The sequence below is a fragment of the Mobula hypostoma genome, chromosome 11 (assembly GCF_963921235.1).
Source record: "Mobula hypostoma chromosome 11, sMobHyp1.1, whole genome shotgun sequence".
Taxonomy (NCBI): Eukaryota; Metazoa; Chordata; class Chondrichthyes; order Myliobatiformes; family Myliobatidae; genus Mobula; species Mobula hypostoma.
Genome location: NC_086107.1, coordinates 12,280,956 through 12,305,146, shown reverse-complemented (window position 1 = coordinate 12,305,146; position 24,191 = coordinate 12,280,956). Strand labels below are relative to the sequence as shown.

At 43.0% G+C, this 24,191-nt stretch overlaps 1 protein-coding gene across 3 annotated transcripts in view; it reads right to left on the bottom strand.

Moving 5' to 3' along the window:
- shank2b (SH3 and multiple ankyrin repeat domains 2b) overlaps window positions 1-24,191 on the bottom strand; it is a 1,127,200-nt gene that overhangs the window by 925,683 nt on the left and 177,326 nt on the right. For all 3 annotated transcript variants that reach the window (XM_063061684.1, XM_063061685.1, XM_063061687.1), the window contains exons 3-4: window positions 8,768-8,971; window positions 6,654-6,725 (exon numbers count right to left, since the gene is read on the bottom strand). In XM_063061684.1, the coding sequence (XP_062917754.1) occupies window positions 6,654-6,725; window positions 8,768-8,971 (276 nt within the window). The remainder of the gene's footprint in view (window positions 1-6,653; window positions 6,726-8,767; window positions 8,972-24,191) is intronic.

Below are 24,191 nucleotides of genomic sequence, written 5' to 3'. Positions count from 1 at the left end.
TGCATTCCACCTCTGGTCCCTCCCCTTATGAGCCACAGTGCAAGACTTAATGCCAGAGACCTGGTATATTCTCTTTATATATCTGAAAAAAAATTGGTATCCTCTTTGATATTATTGGCTAGCTTACCTTTATATTACATCCTTTCCCTCCTTAGGGCTTTTTAGTTGCCTTCTGTTGGTTTTTAAAAGCTTCCCAATCCTCTAACTTCTCACTAATTTTTGCTCTATTATATGTCCTCCTTTTGGCTTTGACTTCCCTTGTCAGCCACGGTTGTGTCATTGTGCCTTTAGAATATCTATCTATCGGGCGTCTACCAAGTTGCATACAGAAACTCTAGTCATTGCTGCTCTGCCATCATCCCTGCTAGTGTCCCCTTCCAATCAACTTTGGCCAACTCCTCTCTCATGCCTCTGTAGTTCCTTTACTCCACTGTATTACTGATACATTTGACTTTAGCTTCTCTCCCTCTCAAGTTGCAGGGTGAATTCTATCATATTATGATCACTATTTATGAAAGGTTCCTTTACTTTAAGCTCCCAAATCAAATCTAGTTCATTACACAACACCCATACCAGAATACAATTTCCCCAAGTGGGCTCAGCCACAAGCTGCTCTAAAAAGCCAACTCATAGGCATTCTACAAATCCCCTCCCTTAGGATTTAGCCCAACCTGATTTTTCCAATCCATCTTCATATTGAAATCCCCATGACCATCGTAGCATTGCCCTTTTAAGATGCATTTTCTAACTCCCATTGTAATTTGTAGCCCACATCCTGACAAATGTTCAGAGGCCTCTATATTACTCCCTTGGGGGTATTTTTACCCTTGCAGTTCTATAACTCTACCCGCAACGATTCTACATCTTCCAATCCTATGTCACCTCTTTCTCCTTCCAATATTTTTATTTCTTAATTTTACGTATAAGAATACAGAGCACAAGAGAAAAAATATATATCAATATGTTATACTAAATTGTATATAAAGACTCCTTACCCTATATTCATACAAATTAATTAATTTGTAACATTGAAATATAGTAATTTTATTATTAAAAAAATCTGACCCACTACCAAGACCAAAGCTGGTTAGTAAAGAAAAAAAGGGAAAAATTATTAGTCATCATCTGTGCTTTAACAGCAAATCAAAGGTTTTGAAAATAATTCAAAAAGGTCCCCACAATGTTTGAAAGTCTTGGCTAGATTCAGAGATCGAACATCGAATCTTCTCTAAATTTAAACATGATATCACATCACGTAACCATTGAGCGTGAATAGGAGGGGTCGCATCTTTCCATTTAAGCAAGAGCGTCCTTCTGGCCATAAGAGAAATAATAGCCAAAATGTGCAAGTCAGATGACTCCAAAATAATATCCTTTCCTCCAACAATACCAAATAAAGCGGCCAAAGGATTAGGCTTAAAGTTTACTTTGCAAAGTATCGAGAAAGTTTGAAATTCTTCTTTCCAATATTTTCCAAGACTCTGACATGTCCAAAACATACGAATGAGTGAACCTTCCCCATTATTACATTTATCACAATACGGAGATATATCTAAATAAAGACGAGACAACTTATCCTTGGTCATATTAGCCCTATGGACCACTTTAAATTGTACCTTTTTCTAAGGATTTGTTTTAATTTTTTTTTACCAACAGAGCCATGCCACCGCCTCTGCTCACCTGCCTGTTCTTTCATTATCCCTGGACATTTAACTCCCAACTATCATCTTCTTTCAGCCATGACTCAGTGATGCCAAACTCCAAATGCACTACAGATTATCTACATTATTCTGTATACTGTGTGCATTCAAATACCTTTAGTCCCGCATTAGTCATCCTTTTCCGTTTTGTCCCCGTTACACTGCAACTCATCTCACTGACGACAACTTTGCCTGCTAATCTGCCTGTCCTTCCTCAGTCTGTCTATGCACTGCTTCTGCTAGTATACCAAATGCCCCATCCTGAGCCCTAACACTGTGTTTCCCGTTCCCCTGCCAAGTTAATTTAAACCCTCCCAAACTTGCCGCCAGGGTATCGACCACCCTCGGGTTCAGATGTAACCTATCCTTGTTGTGAAGGTAATACCATCCCCAGAAGAGACTTCAGTGATGCAGAAATCAAAAGTCCTGCCCCCTGCAGCAGTTCCCCAGCCATGCGTTCATTTGCCAAATCATCCTATTCTTACCCTCACTAGTGCGTGGCACAGGAAGCAATCCAAAGATTACTACCCTGGAAGTCCTGTTTTCAGCTTTCTATCTAGCTCCCCACATTCTCTCTTCAGAACCTCCTCCCATTTTCTACCTATGTCACTGGTGCCAATATGAACCAAGATTTCTGGCTGCTCACCCTTCCCCTCTCGAATGCCGTGGACCCGATTCGACACGTCCCTGACCCTGGCACCTGGGAGGCAACATACCATCCAGGGGTCTCTATCACATCCAAACAATCTCATACCTACTCCTCTAATTATGGAATCCACAGTCACTACTGCAGTCCTCTTCTCCTTCCTCTCTTTCTGAGTCATGGCATCAGACTCGGTGCCAGAGACCCGATCACTGTAACTTCCCCAGCAGTATCCAAAATGGTATACTTATCATTGAGTGGGAATGGCTAAAGGAGTACGCTGTATTGGCTGCCCATTTCCTTTCCCTCTCCTGACAATCAGCCAGGTTCCTGCCTTCCGCAACTTAGGGGTCACTATCTCTCTGTAGCTCCTATCTATCACTTCCTCAGTTTACCATATGAGTCAAAGGTCATCAAGCTACAACTCCAGTTTCTCAACACGTTCTTTGAGAAGCTGCATCGCAGTGCACCTGGTGCAGATGTGGTTATCCAGGAAGCTGGAGTTCTCCCAGAATTCCTGCAACTCACATAATAAACACAACACACCCTCTGGAGTCATTCTCACTGCTCTAACTATGTACTGACAGATGAAGAATGAAGAAGAGACTTACCAGATATGTACCTCACCCAAGCCTATTCTCACCGAAACCCGATGAACCAAAGCCTCCCCACTCTAATACTGGTCCACTCCAACAATGGCCTCTCCATTTGCCCCTGCCTTAAATATATTTGCCCTTGCTAACAAATCATGATTTGATTGGGTCACTGGAAGACACTGAATACCAATGAACATTCCTTTTTAAATCTCGCTCATAGACCCATGGGTCAGTTACCTCCTCTCTCATTCCTGATTCAATTGGGCCACCAGAAAATATCATAAATGTATCAGAAATTAATTGGACCAAAGGCTATGATGGAGCACAATAGAACAAAGTAAATACATTATAACAATCTATTTTGCTGATTTTCTTTACCACATGTTTAATGTTGTTAGACCTCTCCCTCTCTCCACACAATCACTCCATTGCACATCTCTGACTAACTACCCATTTCTGTCTGGTGCCTTAACTGCAGACTTCAAAAGTCTGCTTCTTGCTAGGACTGCAAATTTCTGACATATTTCTGCTATTGCTTAGCCCTCCAGATACGCGAGGGCTGGAACTGCTGTCAGATGCACTCTCATTTATAATGGCCTGAAAACACCAGACACACCTAATTTGAAATGCATCATCAGATTAAGATTCAACTATATTTATAGGAGGCGAGGACTGTGAGTGGGAAAGTGAGTGGGAAGTTGAATGATTGGGAAGTTTTTAAAACCCAACAAAAGGCAATTTAGAAAGCTATAAAAAGGGAAAAGATGAAATATGAGGGCAAACTAGCCAATAATATAAAGCAGGATACCAAAAGTTTTTCTCAGTTATATAAAGATTAAAAGGGACGTGACAGTTGATATTGGACCACTGGAAAATGATGCTGGTGAGGCAGTAACAGGGAACCAAAGAAATGGCAGATGAACTTAATGGGTACTTTGCATGTTCTTCACTGCAGAAAACACTAGCAGTGTGCTAGAGGTCCGTGAGTGTCAGGGAGCAGGAGTGAGTGCCATTCCTAATACAAAGGAAAAGTTGCTAGGTAAATGCAAAGGTCTTAAGGTGGATAAGTCACCTGGACCAGATGGACTACATCCCAGAGTCCTGAGAGAGGTTGCTGAAGAGATAGTGGATGCATTGGTCATGATCTTTCAAGAGTCACTTGATGCTGGCTTGGTCCCAGAGGACTGCAAGATTGCAAATGTCACTCCACTCTTTAAGAAGGGAGTGGGTGGAGCTTAGGAGGAATGATGGCACCTCACGGCGACTCCTTTGCTTACATCTTCGGATACAGCTCCATTTCTATCCTTAATATCTTTATTTTTTTCCTTTCAGGGTTCTTTTGAAGATCCTGACCTGGAGTTACACACAGGCTTTGGTTCTTCGGATGAAGTACGAAGCCTTTGGGGTAACTGTAAGGTCTGTGTCTTTGCTATCGCTTAGCACACACTTGGGCTTGGTGATTGTACTGATGTGTGTTTAATTTTGCTGGTGGGGGAGGGGCGGATCATTGCTCGCTACCACTTATGCACGGGAAGGGGGGAGCTGGGGGGGGACTTTGAGGTTCTCGTGTTTAACTGTCGTTCATTCTTTGGGGCACTTCTCTGTTTTCGTGTATGTTTTGCGAAGAAAAAGCATTTCAGGATGTAGATTGCATACATTTCTCTGACATTAAACTTGACCTTAGAACCTTTGAAGGTAAAAGAAAGGAAATTATAGGTCAGATAGCCTAACCTCAGTGGTTGGGAAGATATTGAAGTCTATTATTAAGGATGAGGTTTCGAGTTACTTAAAGACTAATGATAAAATAAGTCAAAGTCAGCATGGTCTCTGTAAAGGGAAATCTTGCCTGACAGATCTGTTGGAGTACTTCGAGGGAGTAACAAGCAGGGTGGACGAAGTAGAGGCAGTGGATGTCATTCACTTGGATTTTCTGAACGCATTTGACAATGTGGCACACATGAGGCTGCTTAACATGATAAAATCCTAAGGCATTACGGGAAAAATGCTGGCACGGATAGAGGAATGGCTGACAGGCAGGCAGCAGTGAGGGGGAATAAAGAGGATCTTTTCTGGTTGGCTGCCAGTGACTAGTGGTGTTTCTCAGGGATTGGTACTGGGACCGCTACTTTTCACATGGTCTGTCATTGATTTAGATAATGGAATTAATGGCTTTGTGGCAAAGTTTGCAGATGATACGAAGATAGGTGGAGGGGTAGGTAGTGCTGAGGAAGCAATACGATTGCAGCAGGACAGGCAAATTAGAAGAATGGGCAGAAAAGTGGCAGATGGAATACAGTGTTGGGAAATGTATGATAATGCATTTCGGTAAAAGGAACAATAGTGCGGACTATTATCTAAATGGGGAGAAGGTTCAGACATCAGAGGTGCAGGGGAACTTGGGAATCCTCATGTCAGTCTCCCAGAAGATTAATTTACAGGTTGAGCCTGTGGTAAAGACAGCAAATCCAATGTGACATTTATTTCAAAGGGAATAGAATATAAAAACAGGGAAATAATGCTAAACCTTTATAAAACACTAGTCAGGCCGCACTTGGAGTATTGTAAACAGTTTTGGGCCCATATCTCAAAAAAGATGCGTTGTCATTGGGGAGTCCAGAGGGAGTTAAAGAGGATAATTCCAGGAATGAAGGAGTTAATATATGAGGAGTGTTTGGCAGCTTTGGGCCTGTACTTGCTGGAATCTAGAAGAATGCAGAGGATCTCAATGAAGTCTACTGTCTGTTGAAAGGACTTGATAGGGTGGACGTAGAGAGGATGTTTCCTATGGTGATGGTATCCAGAACTAGAGGGCACAGCTTCAGAATTGAAGGGTGACCCTTTAGAATAGAGGTAAGGAAGAACTTTTTTTAGCCAGAGAGTAGTGAATCTGAGGAATGCTCTGTCACAGACTGTGGTGGAGGCCAAGTCTGTGGGTATATTTAAGGAGGAAATTGATCGTTTCCTGATTGGTCAGGGCATCAAAGGATAAGGCGAGTATATGTAGTTGAGTGGAATCTGGGATTAGCCAAGGTGGAATAGCAGAGCAGACTCGATAGGATGAATGGCCTAATAATTCTGCTCCTATGTTTTATGGTCTTATGGACTGAGGGGGTCCTAATGCCAGGGAAACCTGAAAGTTCAACGTTTAATTCTTCTGGTCTCAGTTTCCTCGTTGGCAACTAATCACTTACAGAAGTGGAGGAAGTGGGAGTGGGAGAAATTAGAGCATGAATGGGAGACAAAAGCCAGGTCAGTGGAGGCAGAGAAGGAAGTGCAAGAATATAGAGGAGGACAGAGACCAACAAAGTGCGGTCAGGAGTTCAGCCTAGGAGTGAGGAGGTAAAATTAACACGAAAAGCAGGGATAGACGAACTGGTAATCAGTTGGAAGGCAATGGAAAAGAGTGCATGAGGAATGTGATGCATGCCAAAGTGGAAAAGAGAGAATACAATAATTTCCCTGCTTTTTTTTTTAAATTATGTAGCAGGAAACCAAATTGGTGAAAGAGCATGACTGGCCCATCTCAGAATCAGAGACAAGTTTACCCTCATTGGTAAACAGTATGTCATGAAATGTGTTGTTTTGTGGCAGCAGTACAGTTGAAGACATAAAAATTACTACATTACAATAAATAAGCAAATAATGTGAAGGAGGAATGGCAACATGGTGCTCATTTACGATTGTGAAGGTGTTGGTGTCAGCAAACACACTCACCTTCGTATGAAGCTTTGAAATTTGCTTCTCATCGATATGTGCTTGCTTGTATACCCTTTTCTTGTAACAAAACTGTAAAATATAATTATTTTCCTCAATTAATTTAGATCATTTAATTTCAATTAAGATGTTTTTCAAAAAATCACTCCTAGTTTGCTGATTTGACACCAGTTCAATGAAATGTATAAAGAGTCGATGTTTCAAACAGAGATGTTCATCAGGACTGTAAAGGAAAGGGGAAGTAATTTTGTCTCCCTTCCTTTCCAGTCCTGATGAAGATGCCTTAGCTTGACATGTCAACTCTTTATTCCTTTCCATAGATGCTGTCTTACCTGCTGAGTTCCTCTGGCAATTTTGTGTATGTTACTCCGGATCTCTTGAGATCAATGAAATCAATGGGAGTTTCAAATGGGCAGCATCAGTAAAGCAAGAGTCAACATGCTGGGTTCAAACCCCACTCCTGGAAGCCACGGACTCACTCTGTAGTGGAGCGCTAACTAAAATTGGAGAGGTGATGCCTGATGAAGTGGGTATAAGAGCTTTGATGGGATAGAGCATTTGTGAGACAGGACTAAGACCTAAAGCCAAGTCAAATGAATTTCATGAGTGCACTGCAAATTGGTCAGGTCAGAGAGCACATCTGTAAGGTCACCCACCTGATTTTAATGTAAGTTATTTCATGATACATCTTAAACAATACTTCTCTCATCCTACAACAGACTTGTTGAGTACGTGGCCTGTGCATAGTTCGAAAGTACCATCTGGTATTTTTGCAGTGTGAACTGAAATCTCAAAGGTGTGGGATGATTGAGGTGTGGTGTGTACAGGGTGAATAGAGTTGATGGGGCTCAGGCCCGAGAGCGGAGATCAAGCCAATGTTTGGCTGCTGGAGCAGACTTGGAGGCAATTCGAAATGGCAGAACCCAAGGTATGGCAACAGACCTGTACCCAAGAGCGAGGAACAAGCAGAGGTTTCACCGACTTAAGCGCGGGCTGAATTGGAAATGTCAGTTGTGGGCTGAATCAAGGCCGCAAGTCCCAGGCCCGAGAGCGGACTGAAGCAGCAGGGCCCAGGTCTAAGAGCAAGGATCAACTTGCTGTTTGGTCGATTTAAGTGCCGGGCAGATTGAAGGGGTTATTGCATCAGGGCCAGAGGCAAGAGACAGGCCAGTGTTCTGCTCACTGCTCCACCAGGTTTACTCGTCTCTGCACTGAACTAAGTTTGCAACTAATGGGATCCTGGATTGACTGCAGTGATGTCTGACTTCACGTCTGTGGACTTACTTTAGTGAATTTCAGCTCCGAATGCTATTTGCTGGCTTTTGTTGTTTACACAATTCGTTTTTTTCCTGCACATTGGGCGTTTAATGGTCTTTTTTTATGTGATGGGTTCTGTTGGATTTCTTTGTTTTGTGGCTGTCTGTAAGGAGACGCATCTCAAGGTGGTATACAGTGTATGTACTTCTATCATTAACGTACTTTAAACTTTGAATATCATTGTTTTCCTTTGAGCACAGAATAATTGTGCCTCCTTTTCTTTCAGAAGGTGAAGTTCTATCAAGCCACTCTAAGCTTTTTCAGATTATGAAAAGGTTTTGATAGAATGCTTTCAGGATGTTCCAGACAAGAGTATAACTGACAACCAGGAGGTTGTTTAAATTTGAGTGCAGTTCAAAATGAGAACTGGCCTGCACAAGCTAGAAATCCAGAGGTCTGACTGAGGTTGGTGCTTCAGCAGAGTTCTAAGGGAGCATTGCTCTGTACTATTCTAAGGTGCCAATTTTCAGATAAAGCTTTCATCTGCTTTCAGAGATACATGATCTCTGGGAGGAACATCCCCCTAATTTCATAGTTATTTCCTGAAAAGTATAATTAAAGTAGATCACCCAAGCATTAACCTGCTTATTATTTGTGGGAAACTGGTTTACAATATGACGAGAATTGCCACATTTTGGGAAAGTTTCAAAGACTGTAAAATGTAAAGAGATTTCCAAAGACAATCTATAAAGCATATCAGTTTCCCAATTAATACACTTAGCCATAGCCAAGATTAAAGTGATCAAGACTTAGTGGGTACAACCCAGAATCTTCTTGACTCTTTTGTAATTTGTTACCTCCAGGGAGGGAACTCCTTTGTTGATGGGCTGGGGGTATTCTTTGAGTAGACGCTCCTCGTCCAAAAATTTGCCATCTCTTCCATTGCTGGCTGGTTGGAACAGGCCATAATTCAGCACGTCCTTCAGGCTGTGGTTGAGGGTGCATAGGATGCGTTGCTTGGCCACCCAGACTGTAGCATCAGGGTCAAATCGCATACATTTCTGCAAAGCAAAAACAAGGTGAAATGGCACCAAGCAGCCTCCAGCCAACCTGCTTCATGAATTCAGTGCACAGGATTTTGATCTTTTATACACAATTATGATCACTGTCGCACTCGAGTCTTCAAAACACCTGAAGAACATCTGCCCAACTTATCTTCTATTCACATTTATTTTCCCATGATAAAGAAGGTAATTCTGCCAAGTTCAAATTTAAGTTTAATTGTCATTCACAATACACATGTATACAGCTGAACAACAGCGTTGCTCTGGGAACAAGGTGCAAAACTCAGCACGTACCGTCACAAACAGCACATCCAGTTGTGGTAGCACATATAGTCACAAAAGTAATATTAGCGCAAGTCCTTGAATGGCACGGCCTGACGGTGCAAGGGAGCCATGTTTTCTTTCTGCCTTTGAATCTTTGCCAATGTTCAGAGAATTTCCATCCATCCATTTCACCTTTTGCCTATAATCTATTTTCCCTCACAGCTCCCCACAAATACTTTACTTCTCCTCTTCATTCCCTACCCGCCAACCTTCTGCCACTGCCACAGATCTTCGTTTTTGCTGTTACTTTGATTTACGCCCCCTCGAACATTAACACACACTCCCTCACTCAGGTCTGCGCTCTCCTTCATTTCCTCACTCCAGTCTCCAGACTCTCTGAAACCTTGTGATGACTATTAACTAGCTTCCTAGTATGGTAAGGTGGACTCTTGACCTCACAATCTACCTTGTTATGATCTTGCACCTCACTGTTTGCTTGTACAGCACTTCCTCTGTGATGTTATACTCTATGCCACATTCTTGTACCTCATCTAGAAATAGAGCACAGCAACATGCTCTCCCAGTCCAATGCATTCACACTGCCTAACGGCACCTATGCGACCAATTAACCTACTAACCCATACGTCTTTGGAATGCTGGAGGAAACTGGAGAATCCAAAGGAATTCATGGTTACACGGAGAACGCACAAACTTTTTACAGACAACAGAGGGAATTGAACCCAGATCAGTGATTGCAGAAATAGCATTACACTAACCACTATCATGCCATCCTGCTATTGTTTTACTTTGTTCTACATCAGTGCACTGTGTATGATCTGATCTGTCCGAATAGTATGCAAGACAAGTTTTTCAATATATCTTGGTATACCTGACAATAATAAACCTATTTCAATTCTGTTGTCCAGTCCAATAGCCCAACACAATCTAAACAGCCTGAGCCAGGAAAACTTGCCCACTTGATGCTGAGGAAAGCCCCCCTCAGATCCTATTGGAAGACTATTTTTCCTATGGCAACCACCCCAAACCAAACGTCATCCACTGCCGGCCTCACTCCCACTGCCAAGCTTACCCCCATCTTACCATCTCAGCGACAGACTATTTTCTGACACAGATGAAGAATATAATTTAAGTTTCTACCTCATTTCCTTGGGTATCTTCTTAATCGTTCTGAAATCAGGTATTTGGTTGACAACTTCAATGTTAATTGCTTGTTAGGAACAACCACAAAAGTTACAGAGTGGTAAAACAATCGTTTTCAGAGATGCAATCAACTCCTGTACCTCCATCAAAAAACTTTCAACGGGTTAAAAACTTGCCTCAGAAACAGCCACTTCCACCAAGAAGCAGAGATGGTGTGCTTGAACAGCTCTCTAATGGACACTAGAAGTTACGCATTGCTCATGGAAACAGAGTTGTACTGTGGAGAAGTCAGTCCTTTGACACATTTAATCCAAGTCCACCTACACTAATCCCATTTTCCCACATTAGGTCCATATCTTTCTACACCTTGCCTATTTTAGTGTGTCTCTAACTACCTCATAAACATTGTAATTGCATCAGATTCCACCAGCTCCTCGGGCAGCTCGTTCCAGGTATCAACTATTCTCTGCTTAAAGAAGTTATGTTCTCAGATCCTCTTTAAAATTCCTTTTGTAATGAGCTCTTCAGGCCTGTACTGGAGAGTGTTAGGCTCCGAGGTTTTTAGAGCACCTGAATTGGTTAATTGTTGTTTAATGATTGTCAATAATCGTTTAGATTTTGTTGTGTTTTTTTCTAGCGATTCACTCTTTCTAATGTGGTCTCCTGGTGCTTTCTGTTTAAGTTTGTCAAGTTGATTTTGATAGGCTCTGGGATTCTGTGTTACTTGTATTATTTAAGTGGATGCCCGATTAACAGTAATTGTGGGGTCCTAGTTTTGCAAATGTTACTTCTCACAGTGTTGCTCAACTGAGTCACCGACGTTCTTTTGGAATTAGTATGAATAAACTCTTGTCACCATCTCTACAATAGAGTCTGTGTTTCCTCTACACTTAGATTCCAATATTGCCAGTGCACATCCCAAAGCCTTTCTCTCACCTTAAATCTATGCTTTCTTGTTCTTGATATGCCTACCACAGGTAAAAGGGTTTTGTCAATCTATGCTATTTATACCTCTCATAATCTTATATACTGATTACTTTCTGCGTTCTCATATTCTTACATACTATTTCCCCTATCTATCCCGTTGGAGTGTTTGATGGCTGTGGGCCTGTACTCACTGGAATTTAGAAGAATGAGTCGGGATCTCGTTGAAACCTACTGAATATTTAAAGGCCTAGACAGGGTGGAGATAGAGAGGATGTTTGTTATAATGAGGGAGTCTAGGACCAAAGAGCACAGCCTCAGAATAAGGGGATGTCCCTTTAGAATAGCGATGAGGAGGAATTTCTTGAGCCAGAGGATCATGAATCAATGGAATTCATTGCCACGTTCGTCTGTGGCAGCCCAGTTATTGGGTATATTTAAAGTTGAGGTTGATAGGTTCTTGATTAGTAAAACAGGCAAAGATTATGGAGAGAAGGCAGGAGAACGGGGATGAGAGAGAAAATAAATCAGCCATGATCGAAAGGCAGAGCAAATTCAATGGGTCTGACGGCCTAATTCTGCTCTGATGTCTTATGGGCTTATCTACGCCTCTCATAATCTTATATACTTCTTTTGGGTGACCCCTCAGCCACTCATGACTGTGAGGAGCACAGGTGCTCTCTTCAAGCAACAACCATTCCTAATTTGATTTCACATCGTGCCATCCAGTTGCCACTTAATCCGATTTGCATCATCGCCTTTATCCCCGCCTGTCCTCCTTTGTGATGCCCATCACTTCTCAAGGACTGTGCGTTCCAGCAGCCCTCTTTAAACTTCCTTCTCCCTGCTGTCTCCCTGCTGAATGAACTTGCCATGTGTCGCAGGCTGGGTCCGCCTGCACCCGCGTCAACCACCGCCCTTCTGCCACCCGTCAGACACACCTCTCACGGTGCTGCACCCTCGCCATTCCCAACATCCTTTGCTCCTTCCAGATGTACAAACTCACTCTGCTCTACATCGACAAACACAGTACTGAGCAAAAGTCTTACACACCCTAGCTACAAAAATGAGCCTAAGATTTATGCACAGTACTGTGTATATATACACATTTTGTATTGTAAACTTCCAATAGAAAAATGCACAATGAAACACAGCAACACACACAAAATAGCAGAGGAAGTCAGCAGGTCAGACAGCATCTACGGAGGGGAATAAAGAGTTGATATTTTGGGCTGAGACCCTTCATCAGGACTGGAAATGAAGCGGGAAAATGCCAGACTAAGAAGGTGGCGGGAGGAGAAGGAGCACAAATAGGCAAGTGATAGGTGAGACAAGGTGAGGGAGATGTTGGGAAATTTGGGTAGGTGGGTGAGGAGGGCGAATGATGTAAGAAGCAGGGACATGATAGGAGGAAGAGGTCAAGGGCTGAAGAAAGAGAAATCTGATTGGATAGGAGAGAGGACCATGCAATCAAGGGAAGGAGGAGAGGAACTGGAGGAAGGTAGATGACAGGTCATGAGGGTGAAAGAGGAGAAGGGGTGGATGGAGTTCCAGAAAGGGGGGAAAAGAGCTGGGGGGAGGGAGGGGGAAAACATCAGGTTGGAAACTACCCAGACAGAATATGAGGTGTTGCTCCTCCAACCTACATTTGGCCTCATCCTAGAAGCAGATAGCATCATTGCCATCATGGCTTCCTTTGGTTATTTGAGGGGCTCCCTCATCCAATTCTGCCCCTCCACGCGCAGTAGTGGAAGAAGCCTAGACTACGGTCCTTCCCCACAGACCCTGGGATAATGATGATGACCGTGCACTCCATCTCTGCCTCTCACAGTCTCACACACCTCTATCGTGTTCCCTCTCGTCCACCAGCACTCCAAAGAGAAAACCCTTAGCTTGCTCAGCCTTTCCTCATGATGTTAATGCTAATTAAAATACTGTACATAAAAATATAAATAATAATATAAATGTAAAGTAAATTGAAAAGCAAAACACAACTTCCCTTTTGTCTCCTAATCTGCCGTACAAAAATTCATGTTGAATTCTACTGAGGAAGCATTAACAGGGACCCCCACACCGAGGCCATGCTCTCTTCTCACTGCTGCCACGAGGAAGGTGGTACAGGAGCCTCAGGACACACACCAGCAGGTTCAGGAAAAGTTACTACCCCTCAGACATCAGGCTGTTGAACCAAAAGGGATAACTTCACTCAACTTCACTTGCCCCATCATTGAAATGTTCCCACAACCTATGAACTAAATTTCTAGGATTCTTCATCTTATGTTCTTGATACTTATTGCTTATTTATTATTATTATTATTATTATTACTATTATTCCTTTCATTGTGTAGTTGCCCGGTTTGTTGTCTTTTGGAAACTGGTTGAACACCCAAGTCTTTCACTGATTGTGTTAGGGTTATTATTCTATAGATTTATTGAGTATGCCTACAAGAAAATTAATCTCAGGGTTGTATATGGCGACTTATATGTATTTTGATAATAAATTTACTTTGAGTTTTGAATAGGGTCTCTGACCTAACCTCAGGACTTCGTAGCCCTATATTGGAGAGGCCTGATGCAGGGCAATCACAACAAGCCTGGGTCTGCTGATGGGAGTCTGGTGATGAGCAAGCTAACAGCGGATATCACTTCTCAATCAGGACATCTTGGATTTTCATGTTCAAAAGCAAAATCCCAGGATTCAGCATTGATATTGGTTTATTACTGTCGCATGTATGAAGATACAGTGAAAAGCTTGTCTTGCATACTACTCATATAAATCAAATCAGATCAGTGGCATAGGGAGCTTGTTGTTCCGATGGGAAGCACAGGACAAGATTTGCCTCAGTAGGTTTACATGACAAAAACATGATGCAAATGTGTGACTACAGTTTTTATTGATACATTTTGCATTGCACTGCTGCTGCATAACAACAAATTTCACGACATATGCCAGTGATACTAAACCCGATTCTGATTTAACACTAATAGTCAACGGGGACGCAGTGGGCCAAAGAGCCAGTTTCTGTGCTTTATCACCTCCATAACATCACTGTAATTAGCAAAATACCCCACTGGCAGCCTTACTTTTGGAGAAAAGGCATAGTTGTTACAGCACTTGGTAACACAGGCAAGGGATGTGCTTCGTGTGCAGGCAGAAGAGATTTAGTTTGGCTTGGCATTGTGCTCAGCACAGTCATTGCGGGCTGAACGGCCAGCTCCTGTGCTGTACTGGAATTAACCCAAGGCTGTTTTCATTTGGCATGGACATGATGGATGAGACAGCCTCATTTCCCCATCAAAAATCTCTCTGATATCTGTTAAATATTTGCAGGGAGCTTACGCCTCAGGAATGCAATTTTTCAGACTTTATAATGAGTTCTGAAAATCCACATTTTGTTCTCCCTCAGTGCTCTGTCTTTTGTTCTGGAATTGAATCTAATTTCCTTCAATAGAGGACAGGCAGCTCCCTGATGAGCTGCATTAATTGGGTTAATTTCACAATTTCCATTGATGCCCCTTTGGAATTTCCACTAATTGGGAAGGAAAGTAGGCACTGGAATTCACTTCAATTTTCAAAAATTACTAAGGCTTACATAGGTCTAATGAACCAAAGATAGTATCAAAGATTAACAGGATATACCTGGCCACTCCTAAATACAGGCCCCAATTGTTTTTTATATCTCAGTTGCTCATTACCGTGTGGTAATACCGATGATCACATACCAAGGGCCGATGGCAGTGATTGAGGGAGGGGGATGGAAGATGTGCAAGAGAGACGGACACCCAAAGACTGAGTGACAGACAACAGACTTAGGAGGGCTGAGTAACAGGCAGATAGTTGACAGAGGAGCCAACTGAGAAAGAATGAAAGAATCGAACAGTAAAACAGAGGGGGAAGCATGGTCAGCATAGAGAGAGCAGGAGATGGGAGGCAGGGAGGGAAAGAGCAAGAAAGAGCAAAAGAAGGATTGGGATTGGGAGAGGGATGAGATGGGAAGAGAAATGAGAAAGGTTGGAGAAGGTCAAGAAGGGAAAGAGACTGAAGAGAGGTGGTAAGGGGAGAGGGATAGGGAAAGGGAGAAGGAATGAGGAGGGCAGAGAGATGGCAGGAAGTTTAGGGAGAGTTTAGGAGAAAGAGAGATGGAGGAGTGAGAGATATTGGTGGAGACAGCAGGAACGATAACTGGGAGGACTTTTCATTGCATCTGTGCATACATGTGCTTATGCATACAACAATAAACTCTACTTCCACTCTTCTAACTTTGAAATACAATGGATTAGAATTCCCTAATGGCACCAAATATTAATACATGCCACAGTAAGATTATGAACTCAGTCTACTGAAGTTCTATCTTTCCTCCCATGGTCTACTCTCCTCTCCCATCAAATTCTTACTTCTTCAGCCCTTTACCCCTTCCTCCTATCACCTTCATGCTTTTTACTTCATCCCCCTGCTCCCCCCACCCCGACCTACCTTCCCTCTCACCAAGTTGTATTCCTTCCCTTCTCCCCACCTTTTTATTCTGGCCCTTCCCTTCTTCCTTCACATTACCGATGAAGGATTTTAGCCTGAAACGTTGGCCCTTTTTTCGTCTTTATTTATGTTGCCTGACCTGCTGAGTTCCTCCATCATTTTGTGTGTGCTACTCCTTCTTCATTCAGTGTTTTTGATGGCAGGTATTTGGCACAAGTTTCAGAGAAACTCAGAGGCCACCTGAGACTGTTCCATCATTCACTGATATCATGGCTAACCTGTGGCCAGACTCAGTATACACAAGGTTCCTTCCTCAGCCTCAAACTAAAAATTAATGTTGTCTTTGCAACAGTTCCTCGACACATATCCAGTGCTAAAACTCAGTGGAAATGCACTCAAGGCTCAGCATAATATCTCAGCTATCACATCAGAATGTTCCATCATATAAAATCTCCAATCCAGGGAAAAGTTTAACTGTTTTACTGAAACCAAGTGTTCAAAGATTCTTTGGATATAAACAAAGAGTAGTAGTCCATGAAATTATGAACTTGTGAAATACCATTCAATTGAGACGATCACTTGTGAAGTGTAAATGATGATTCAATTGAAATGATGTCTTGCAAATTCAAATGATAGAGTACAATGTTTAAAATTCTGACACCTCGCAACAGGATGGATGAGCTAGCAGGATACAGAGCACAGACAAACACACAAGGATGTTCTCATGGTAATGACGAGAGTCTGTCCAGACTTGTACTGGCCGTTTCCACCCTTGTAGTTTTGCAACAACTTTGTTGTCTCCAATTCATAAATACAGTTGATGCCATTGAAAGATTCTTTCAAGCATGATACTCATATTGAGAAAAATATATACATCAACATTGCATATTAATTTTGTTTTCAATGATTGTAAAAAAAAAATCTCCAATGTTGTGCTTCAAACTTACAGTGGTCTGCAAAAGTCTTAGGCACATTGATATAGATAGAGTGCTTCAGACTTTTGCACAGTACTGTATTTGTCAAAATAGAGTGGAGAGTGAGTTTGTAAATCTGGAAGGAGCAAAGAATGTTGGGAATGGTGAGGGTGAGGTGCCGTGGGAAGGGTGTGGGACAGGTGGCAGAGAAGGAGAGCCATGGGCAGGGGTGGCATGGGTGTACACACACCCACCCCTGAGACACCAGGCAAGGTCATTTGATTCCAAACAGGTTTATTGATCTTATTCATCATTACAGAATGCCTTTTGGGTGCTTCCTGCTCCCTCTCCTCTGTGTTCCCCATTTCCCAACCATGATTCCCCTCTCCCTGCCCACTTCCCTCTCTCAGTCCACAATAGAGACCCAGATCAGAATCTGGTTTATCTTCACTCACGTGCATGGATTGTTTTTTTTTGTGGCAACAGTACAGTGCAATACATAAAATTACTACAGTACTCTGCAAAATTCTTGGGCATCAAGCTCTGCATATGTGCCAAACACTTTTGTACGGTACCGCATAGGATCGCTCCCTGGCAACTCCCTTGTCCATTCATCCCCCCCCCCCACCGCATCCCTCCCCACTGATCTCTCTCCTGGCACTTATCCTTGTAAGTGGAACAAGTGCTACACATGCCCTTACACTTCCTCCCTTACCACCATTCAGGGCCCCAGACAATCCTTCCAGGTGAGGCGACACTTCATCTGTGAGTCGCTGGGGTGATATACTGCGTCCGGTGCTCCCAATGTGGCCTTCTATATATTGGCGAGACCCGACGCAGACTGGGAGACCGCTTTGCTGAACACCTACGCTCTGTCCGCCAGAGAAAGCAGGATCTCCCAGTGGCCACACATTTTAATTCCACATCCCATTCCCATTCTGACATGTCTATCCACAGCCTCCTCTACTGTAAAGATGAAGCCACACTCAGGTTGGAGGAACAACACCTTATATTCCGTCTGGGTAGCCTCCAACCTGATGGCATGAACATCGACTTCTCTAACTTCCGCTAATGCCCCACCTCCCCCTCATACCCCATCTGTTATTTATTTTTATACACACATTCTTTCTTTCTCTCACTCTCCTTTTTTTCCCTCTGTCCCTCTGACTATACCCTTTGCCCATCCTCTGGGTTCCCCCCCCCTTGTCTTTCTTCCCGGCCCTCCTGTCCCATGATCCTCTCATATCCCCTTTGCCAATCACCTGTCCAGCTCTTGGCTCCATCCGCCCCCCTCCTGTCTTCTCCTATCATTTTGGATTTCCCCCTCCCCCTCCCACTTTCAAATCTCTTCCTAGCTCTTCCTTCAGTTAGTTCTGACGAAGGGTCTCGGCCTGAAACGTCGACTGTACCTCTTCCTAAAGATGCTGTCTGGCCTGCTGCGTTCACCAGCAACTTTGATGTATGTTGCTTGAATTTCCAGCATCTGCAGAATTCCTGTTGTTTGTACTGTACTGTATGTTTCACTGGACAATGGCATACTTGCCTTGACAAGTCAAAGCACTGAATTCAAAAGTCAGAAGTTGGAGAGGGTTCAGATTGGATTAGAGGGCATGTGCTATAACAAGAGTTTGGACAAACTTGGGTTGTTTTCTCTGAAGTGACGCGGGCTGAGGGGAGATCTGATGGAGGTTTATAAGATTATGAGAGGCCTAGATAGAAAGACAGACAGTATCTTTTTTCCAGGGTTGAAATGTCTAATATCAGGGGGCATGCATTTAGAGTGAGAGGGGGTAATTTCAAGAGATGTGAGGGGCAAGTTTTTTTACGCAGGGAGTAGTAGGTGCCTGGAAAGTGCTGGCTGGAGTGGTGGTAGAGGCAGATAGATTAGGGATTTTAAAGAGCCGTTTAGATAGGCACATGAACATGAAGAAAATGGAAGGATATGGACATTGTGTAGGCAGAAGAAATTAACCTAGTTGACTGTTTGATTACTGATTTAATTGGTTTGGCACAAGATTGTGGGTTGAAGGGCTGTACTGTTCCTGTGCGGTACTGTTCTCTGTTCAGATAGGAACACAGATTTATGAGAAATGGAGGGTTCTGGTGCATGTGGTGCATGCTGTAAGCACGGGGTGTCAGTGTGTGTGTGAGTTGTGAGGTGCGGAGGGTCTGTGGTAAGTGCGGGGTGAGCAGTGTGCATGGGGGTGGTGGTGTGCAGGCGATGAATACTGTGTGGCGGGAGGGGGAGGGTTGTGGTGTTTAACAGGCTTTCAGATAGGCACAAGAATTGGCAGGGTATGGAGGAAAATTGTAGCAGCAGAGATGTGGTTTTTGAGGAGGATGCAAAGAATATCATGGACGAAATCAATATCTAACAAGGATGTTATGAACAGAGCAAACACAAAAAGAGAAATAATGTATGAGATCATTAAAAGGCAACGTAATTTCATTGGACATGTGATTAGGAAAGAGGAGTTACTTGCTTATAGTTCCCTCTCTCCCTTCTTGGAGTGACATTTGCAATTTTCCAGTCTTCCAGAACCATTCTAGAATCTAGTGATTCTGGAAAGATCATTACTACTGCATCCACAATCTCTTCAGCCACCTCTTTCAGAACTCTGGGGTGTAGACCATCCGGTCCAGGTGACTTTTCTACCTTCAGACCTTTCAGTTTCCCCAAGATCCTTCTCTCTATTTATGGTAACTTCACACACTTCATGACTCCTGACACCTGGAACTTCCACTATACTACTCGTGTCTTCCACAATGAACACTGATGGAAAATACTTCCTCAGTTCATCCACCATTTCCTTGTCCCCCATTACTAACTCTCTTGCAACATTTTCCAGTGACCCGATGTCCACTTTCACCTGTCTTTTACACTAATGTATCTGAAGGAACTTTTGGTAGCCTCTTTAATATTAGTGGCTAGCTTACTTTCATATTCCATTTTTACCTTCTAATAGCTTTTTTAGTTGCCTTCTGTTGGTTTTTAAAAGTGTCCCAATCCTCTAATTTTCCACTAATTTTTGCTCTATTATATGCCCTCTCTTTGCCTTTCATGTTGGCTTTGACTTCTCTTGTCATCTTTCCTTTAGAATATTTCTTCCTCTTTGGGATGTATATATTCTGTGTCTTCCGAATTGCTTCCAAAAATTCCAGCCGTTGCTACTCTGCCGTCATTCTTGCCTGTGTTTTTTTTTCCAATCAATTCTGGCCAACTCTTCTGTCACGTCTCTGTAATTCTCTTTACTCCACTGTAATACTGATATATAGGACTTTAGCTTCTCCTTCTCAAATTTCAGGGTGAATTCAATCATATTATGATCAATTTCCAGAAGGGTTCTTTAACCTTAAGCTCTCTAATCAATTCTGGTGTATCACACAACACAGTCTTGAGTAGCTGATTGTGGGCCCAGCCACGAACTGCTCTAAAAAACCATCTTGTAGGCACTCCAGAAATTCCCCCGCCTGTAATCCACCACTGACCTGATTTTCCCAACCTACTGCATATTGAGTATTGTAACTTTGCCCTTTTGCCATGCAAGTTAAGAGTGAATCATTGATTGAGTTTGGCCTAGACCAGATAGGGATGGCAATTTCTTTTTCTGAAGGACATTGATGACAATCTATTATTTCATGTCACCATTTAACAGCAAATGTATTTGATTTTTTGAATTTGCATATCTCAGCTCTTCAGTAGATTTGATAGTTTAGGCTGTGATCTGATAGCTACATGTATTTAACTGTTTATTTTATTTTTGACCATTAAAGCACGTGAATATGTAGCTAGGGTGCCAAAGACATTTGCATGGACTGTAGTAATTCTGTGTACTGCACAGTACTATTGACACAGGAGAAAACAAAACAAATTTCATGACATAAGTGAGTGATGATAAACCTGATTCTGATATGGGTCTCTGTTATGGACTGAGAGTGGGAGGGGAGCAGGGAGAGAGGAATAATGGTTGGGAAGGGGGCAGGGAGAGGGGAGAGAGTGGGAAGCACCAGAAAGATATTCTGTAATGATCAATAAACCAATTGTTTAGAATCAAGTGACCTTGCCTGGTGTCCGAGGGTTGGGTGTGCCTGCACCCCCCACCCCCCTCCCACCCCTGGCACTCCTTCTCTGTCACCTGTCCCACACCCTTTCCGCAGCACTCCACCCTCACAAACTTGCCCTCTGCTCCACGTCGACAAATACAGTACTGTGCAAAAGTCTTAGGCACCCTAAGTAAATATATGCACCTAAGATTTTTGCACAATACTGTAAACTACCATTCTCTGTCTATAAAAATGCCCCCCACTCCCTTAAAATTTCCCCACTCGTCTTAAATTTATGCCTTCCAGTATCTGGCATTTGGCACCATAGTATTCCCAGTACAGCATTAGAAGGGATGTGTAAGGGAAGAAACACATTGATATGTTTGTAATTGAACTTCTCTATTGATTTCCTGCCTTTGTGGTCCACAGAGTTTCAGTGAACGGAACTAAATGTCCAATTAAACATAAGCTTTGTAATCCCTTGATACAGAAATCATTTCTGGGGAATTAAAGAATAGAGCCACTATGCAGGCATTATTGTTGAGGATTAGCCACAAGGGTAACTGAAGGGTAATCCATATGGTCTACACTTGCTCTTATTCCCTACCTTCCTTAAGCACTGTTTTCCTCCAGCATCGACAGGATATGTTTTTGAACTTGCTGCTTTGCTAGCTGGGTTAGGTGTCACATGAGGGATAGGGCTGACAAGGATAGCAACTTCCTTCCTCTGCGGAATACAAACCAAGTCAACTTCATCACTTATTGCTCAGCAGTCTGTCCATCCCGGAATCTGTCAGCTGATCTTCATTGTCCTCGCTCCAAAGAGGTGCATCCTTGGTAAGAAGGGAGACTAAAACTGCTCACAGTACTTCAGATGTAGTTTCACCAAGGCCCTGTATGACTGAAGTCCTGCTCAGGTAGAGGGGCAAAAGGTTCAGTGAGGAGATAGTTGGGTGGATCTCCAGAACGGTGAAGCTTTGTTCAGAGTTACAGAGCATTGAAAGACTTAGATAGTGTGGACATGTAGGGGATGTTTCCTATAGTGTGGGAGTCTAGGACCAGAGGGCACAGCCTCTGAATACAAGGGCATTCCTTTAGAACAAAGCTGAAGAGGCATTTCTTTATCCAGAAGGTGGTGAGTCTGTAGAATTCATTGCCACAGACGGCTGTGGAGGCCAAGTCATTGGATATATTTAAAGCAGAGGTTAATAGGTTCTGGATGAGTAAAGTATCAAAGGTTATGGGAGAAGGCAGGAGAATGGGGTTAAGGGGATAATAAATCAACCTTAATGAAATGGCAGAGCAGACTCGATGGGCCAAACAGCCTAATTCTGCTTCAATGTCTTATGGTCCTATGATGAGGTCTCAAAGTGGTGAAAGCATTGTGGTTAGTGAGCTGGTCTGAATGTGGCACTGTAGTGTAACCATTAACATACAGCTATTAACAGTGCTGGTGACCTGGGTTCAATTCTGCCGCTGTCTGTAAGGAGTTTGAACATTTCTCCGCCTGACTGCCTGGGTTTCCCCCAGGTGCAATCATCACTTAGAATAACATTTAATTCCGAATTCATTTGGACTGGAATTCCCCAGCTGCCATAGAGAGCTGGATGGCAAAGGCTGTGGTTTATTTAGGACACCCATTCTCTCAAAGATTTAGAAACAGGCTGACTGGCCCATCATCTCCAAACTGGCCTTTTTGCCTATCCACACAAATCCCATTTGCCTGCATGAGGAACATACCCCTCCATGCAACACACATAAAAGTTGCTGGTGAACGCAGCAGGCCAGGCAGCATCTCTAGGAAGAGGTGCAGTCGACGTTTCAGACCGAGACCCTTCATCAGGACTAACTGAAGGAAGAGTGATACCCCTCCATGCCTTGCTGATATTTTCTAGAAAATCAGGTCAGCTTTATTTGTCACATGCACCCCAAAATGCATCTTTTGCATTAACGACCACCATTCTGAAGATGTGCTGGGGTAAGTGTCACCACACTCCTAACATCAACACAGCATGCCCACAACTTACTATCCTCACCATACATCTTTGGAATGTGGGAGGAAACCAGAGCATCTGGAGGAAACCCATGGGGAGAACGTACAAACTTCTTATAAAGACGTTGGTGAGCTTTGATTTGAACCCCAATCTTACAACTGGCGCTGTTAAGCGTTATGCTAATTGCTATGCTACTGGACCATTCTATATTAAAGTACCCTTAAACACAATATTGCATCTGACTTCACCACCTACACTGGCAACATTTTCTAGATGTTGCTGTATAAATCCACTTTAAGGGTCCTTCCTCTCACCTTCAACCTTTGTCCTCTTCTTTTTGATCCCACTACGTTGAGTAAAAGATACCATTTGTCCTGATGAAAGGTCAGTCCCAAAATGTCAACTATTTATTCCTTACTATAAATGCTGCCTGACCTGCTGAGTTCCTCCAGCACTTTGTGTGTGTTACTCTGGATTCCCCAGCATCTGCAGAATCTCTTGTGTTAACTATCTACCCAATCTATGCCTCACTTTACCTTGTATACTTTGATCAGGTTACCCCTCCCTCCAGAGAAAACAACCTCAGCCTATCCAATCTCTTCCCATAAGCTCCAATCCAGGCAACACCTTGGCGAATCTCTTCTGAACTCTCTCCAGTTTAAAAAAGGATCGAAAAGTAATCCGGGAAATTATAGGCTAGTAAGTTTAACGTCGGTAGTAGGTAAGTTATTGGAGGGAGTACTAAGAGACAGAATCTACAAGCATTTGGATAGACAGGGACTTATCAGGGAGAGTCAACATGGCTTTGTGCGTGGTAGGTCACGTTTGACCAATCTATTGGAGTTTTTCGAGGAGGTTACCAGGAAAGTGGATGAAGGGAAGGCAGTGGATATTGTCTACATGGACTTCAGTAAGGCCTTTGACAAGGTCCTGCATGGGAGGTTAGTTAGGAAAATTCAGTTGCTAGGTATACATGGAGAGGTGGTAAATTGGATTAGACATTGGCTCAATGGAAGAAGCCAAAGAGTGGTAGTAGAGAATTGCTTCTCCAAGTGGAGGCCTGTGACTAGTGGTGTGCCACAGGGATCAGTGCTGGGTCCATTATTATTTGTCATCTATATCAATGATCTGGATGATAATGTGGTAAATTGGATCAGCAAATTTGCTGATGATACAAAGATTGGAGGTGTAGTAGACAGTGAGGAAGGTTTTCAGAGCCTGCAGAGGGACTTGGACCAGCTGGAAAAATGGGCTGAAAGATGGCAGATGGAGTTTAATACAGACAAGTGTGAGGTATTGCACGTTGGAAGGACAAACCAAGGTAGAACATACAGGGTTAATGGTAAGGCACTGAGGAGTGCAGTGGAACAGAGGGATCTGGGAATACAGATACAAAATTCCCTAAAAGTGGCGTCACAGGTAGATAGGGTCGTAAAGAGAGC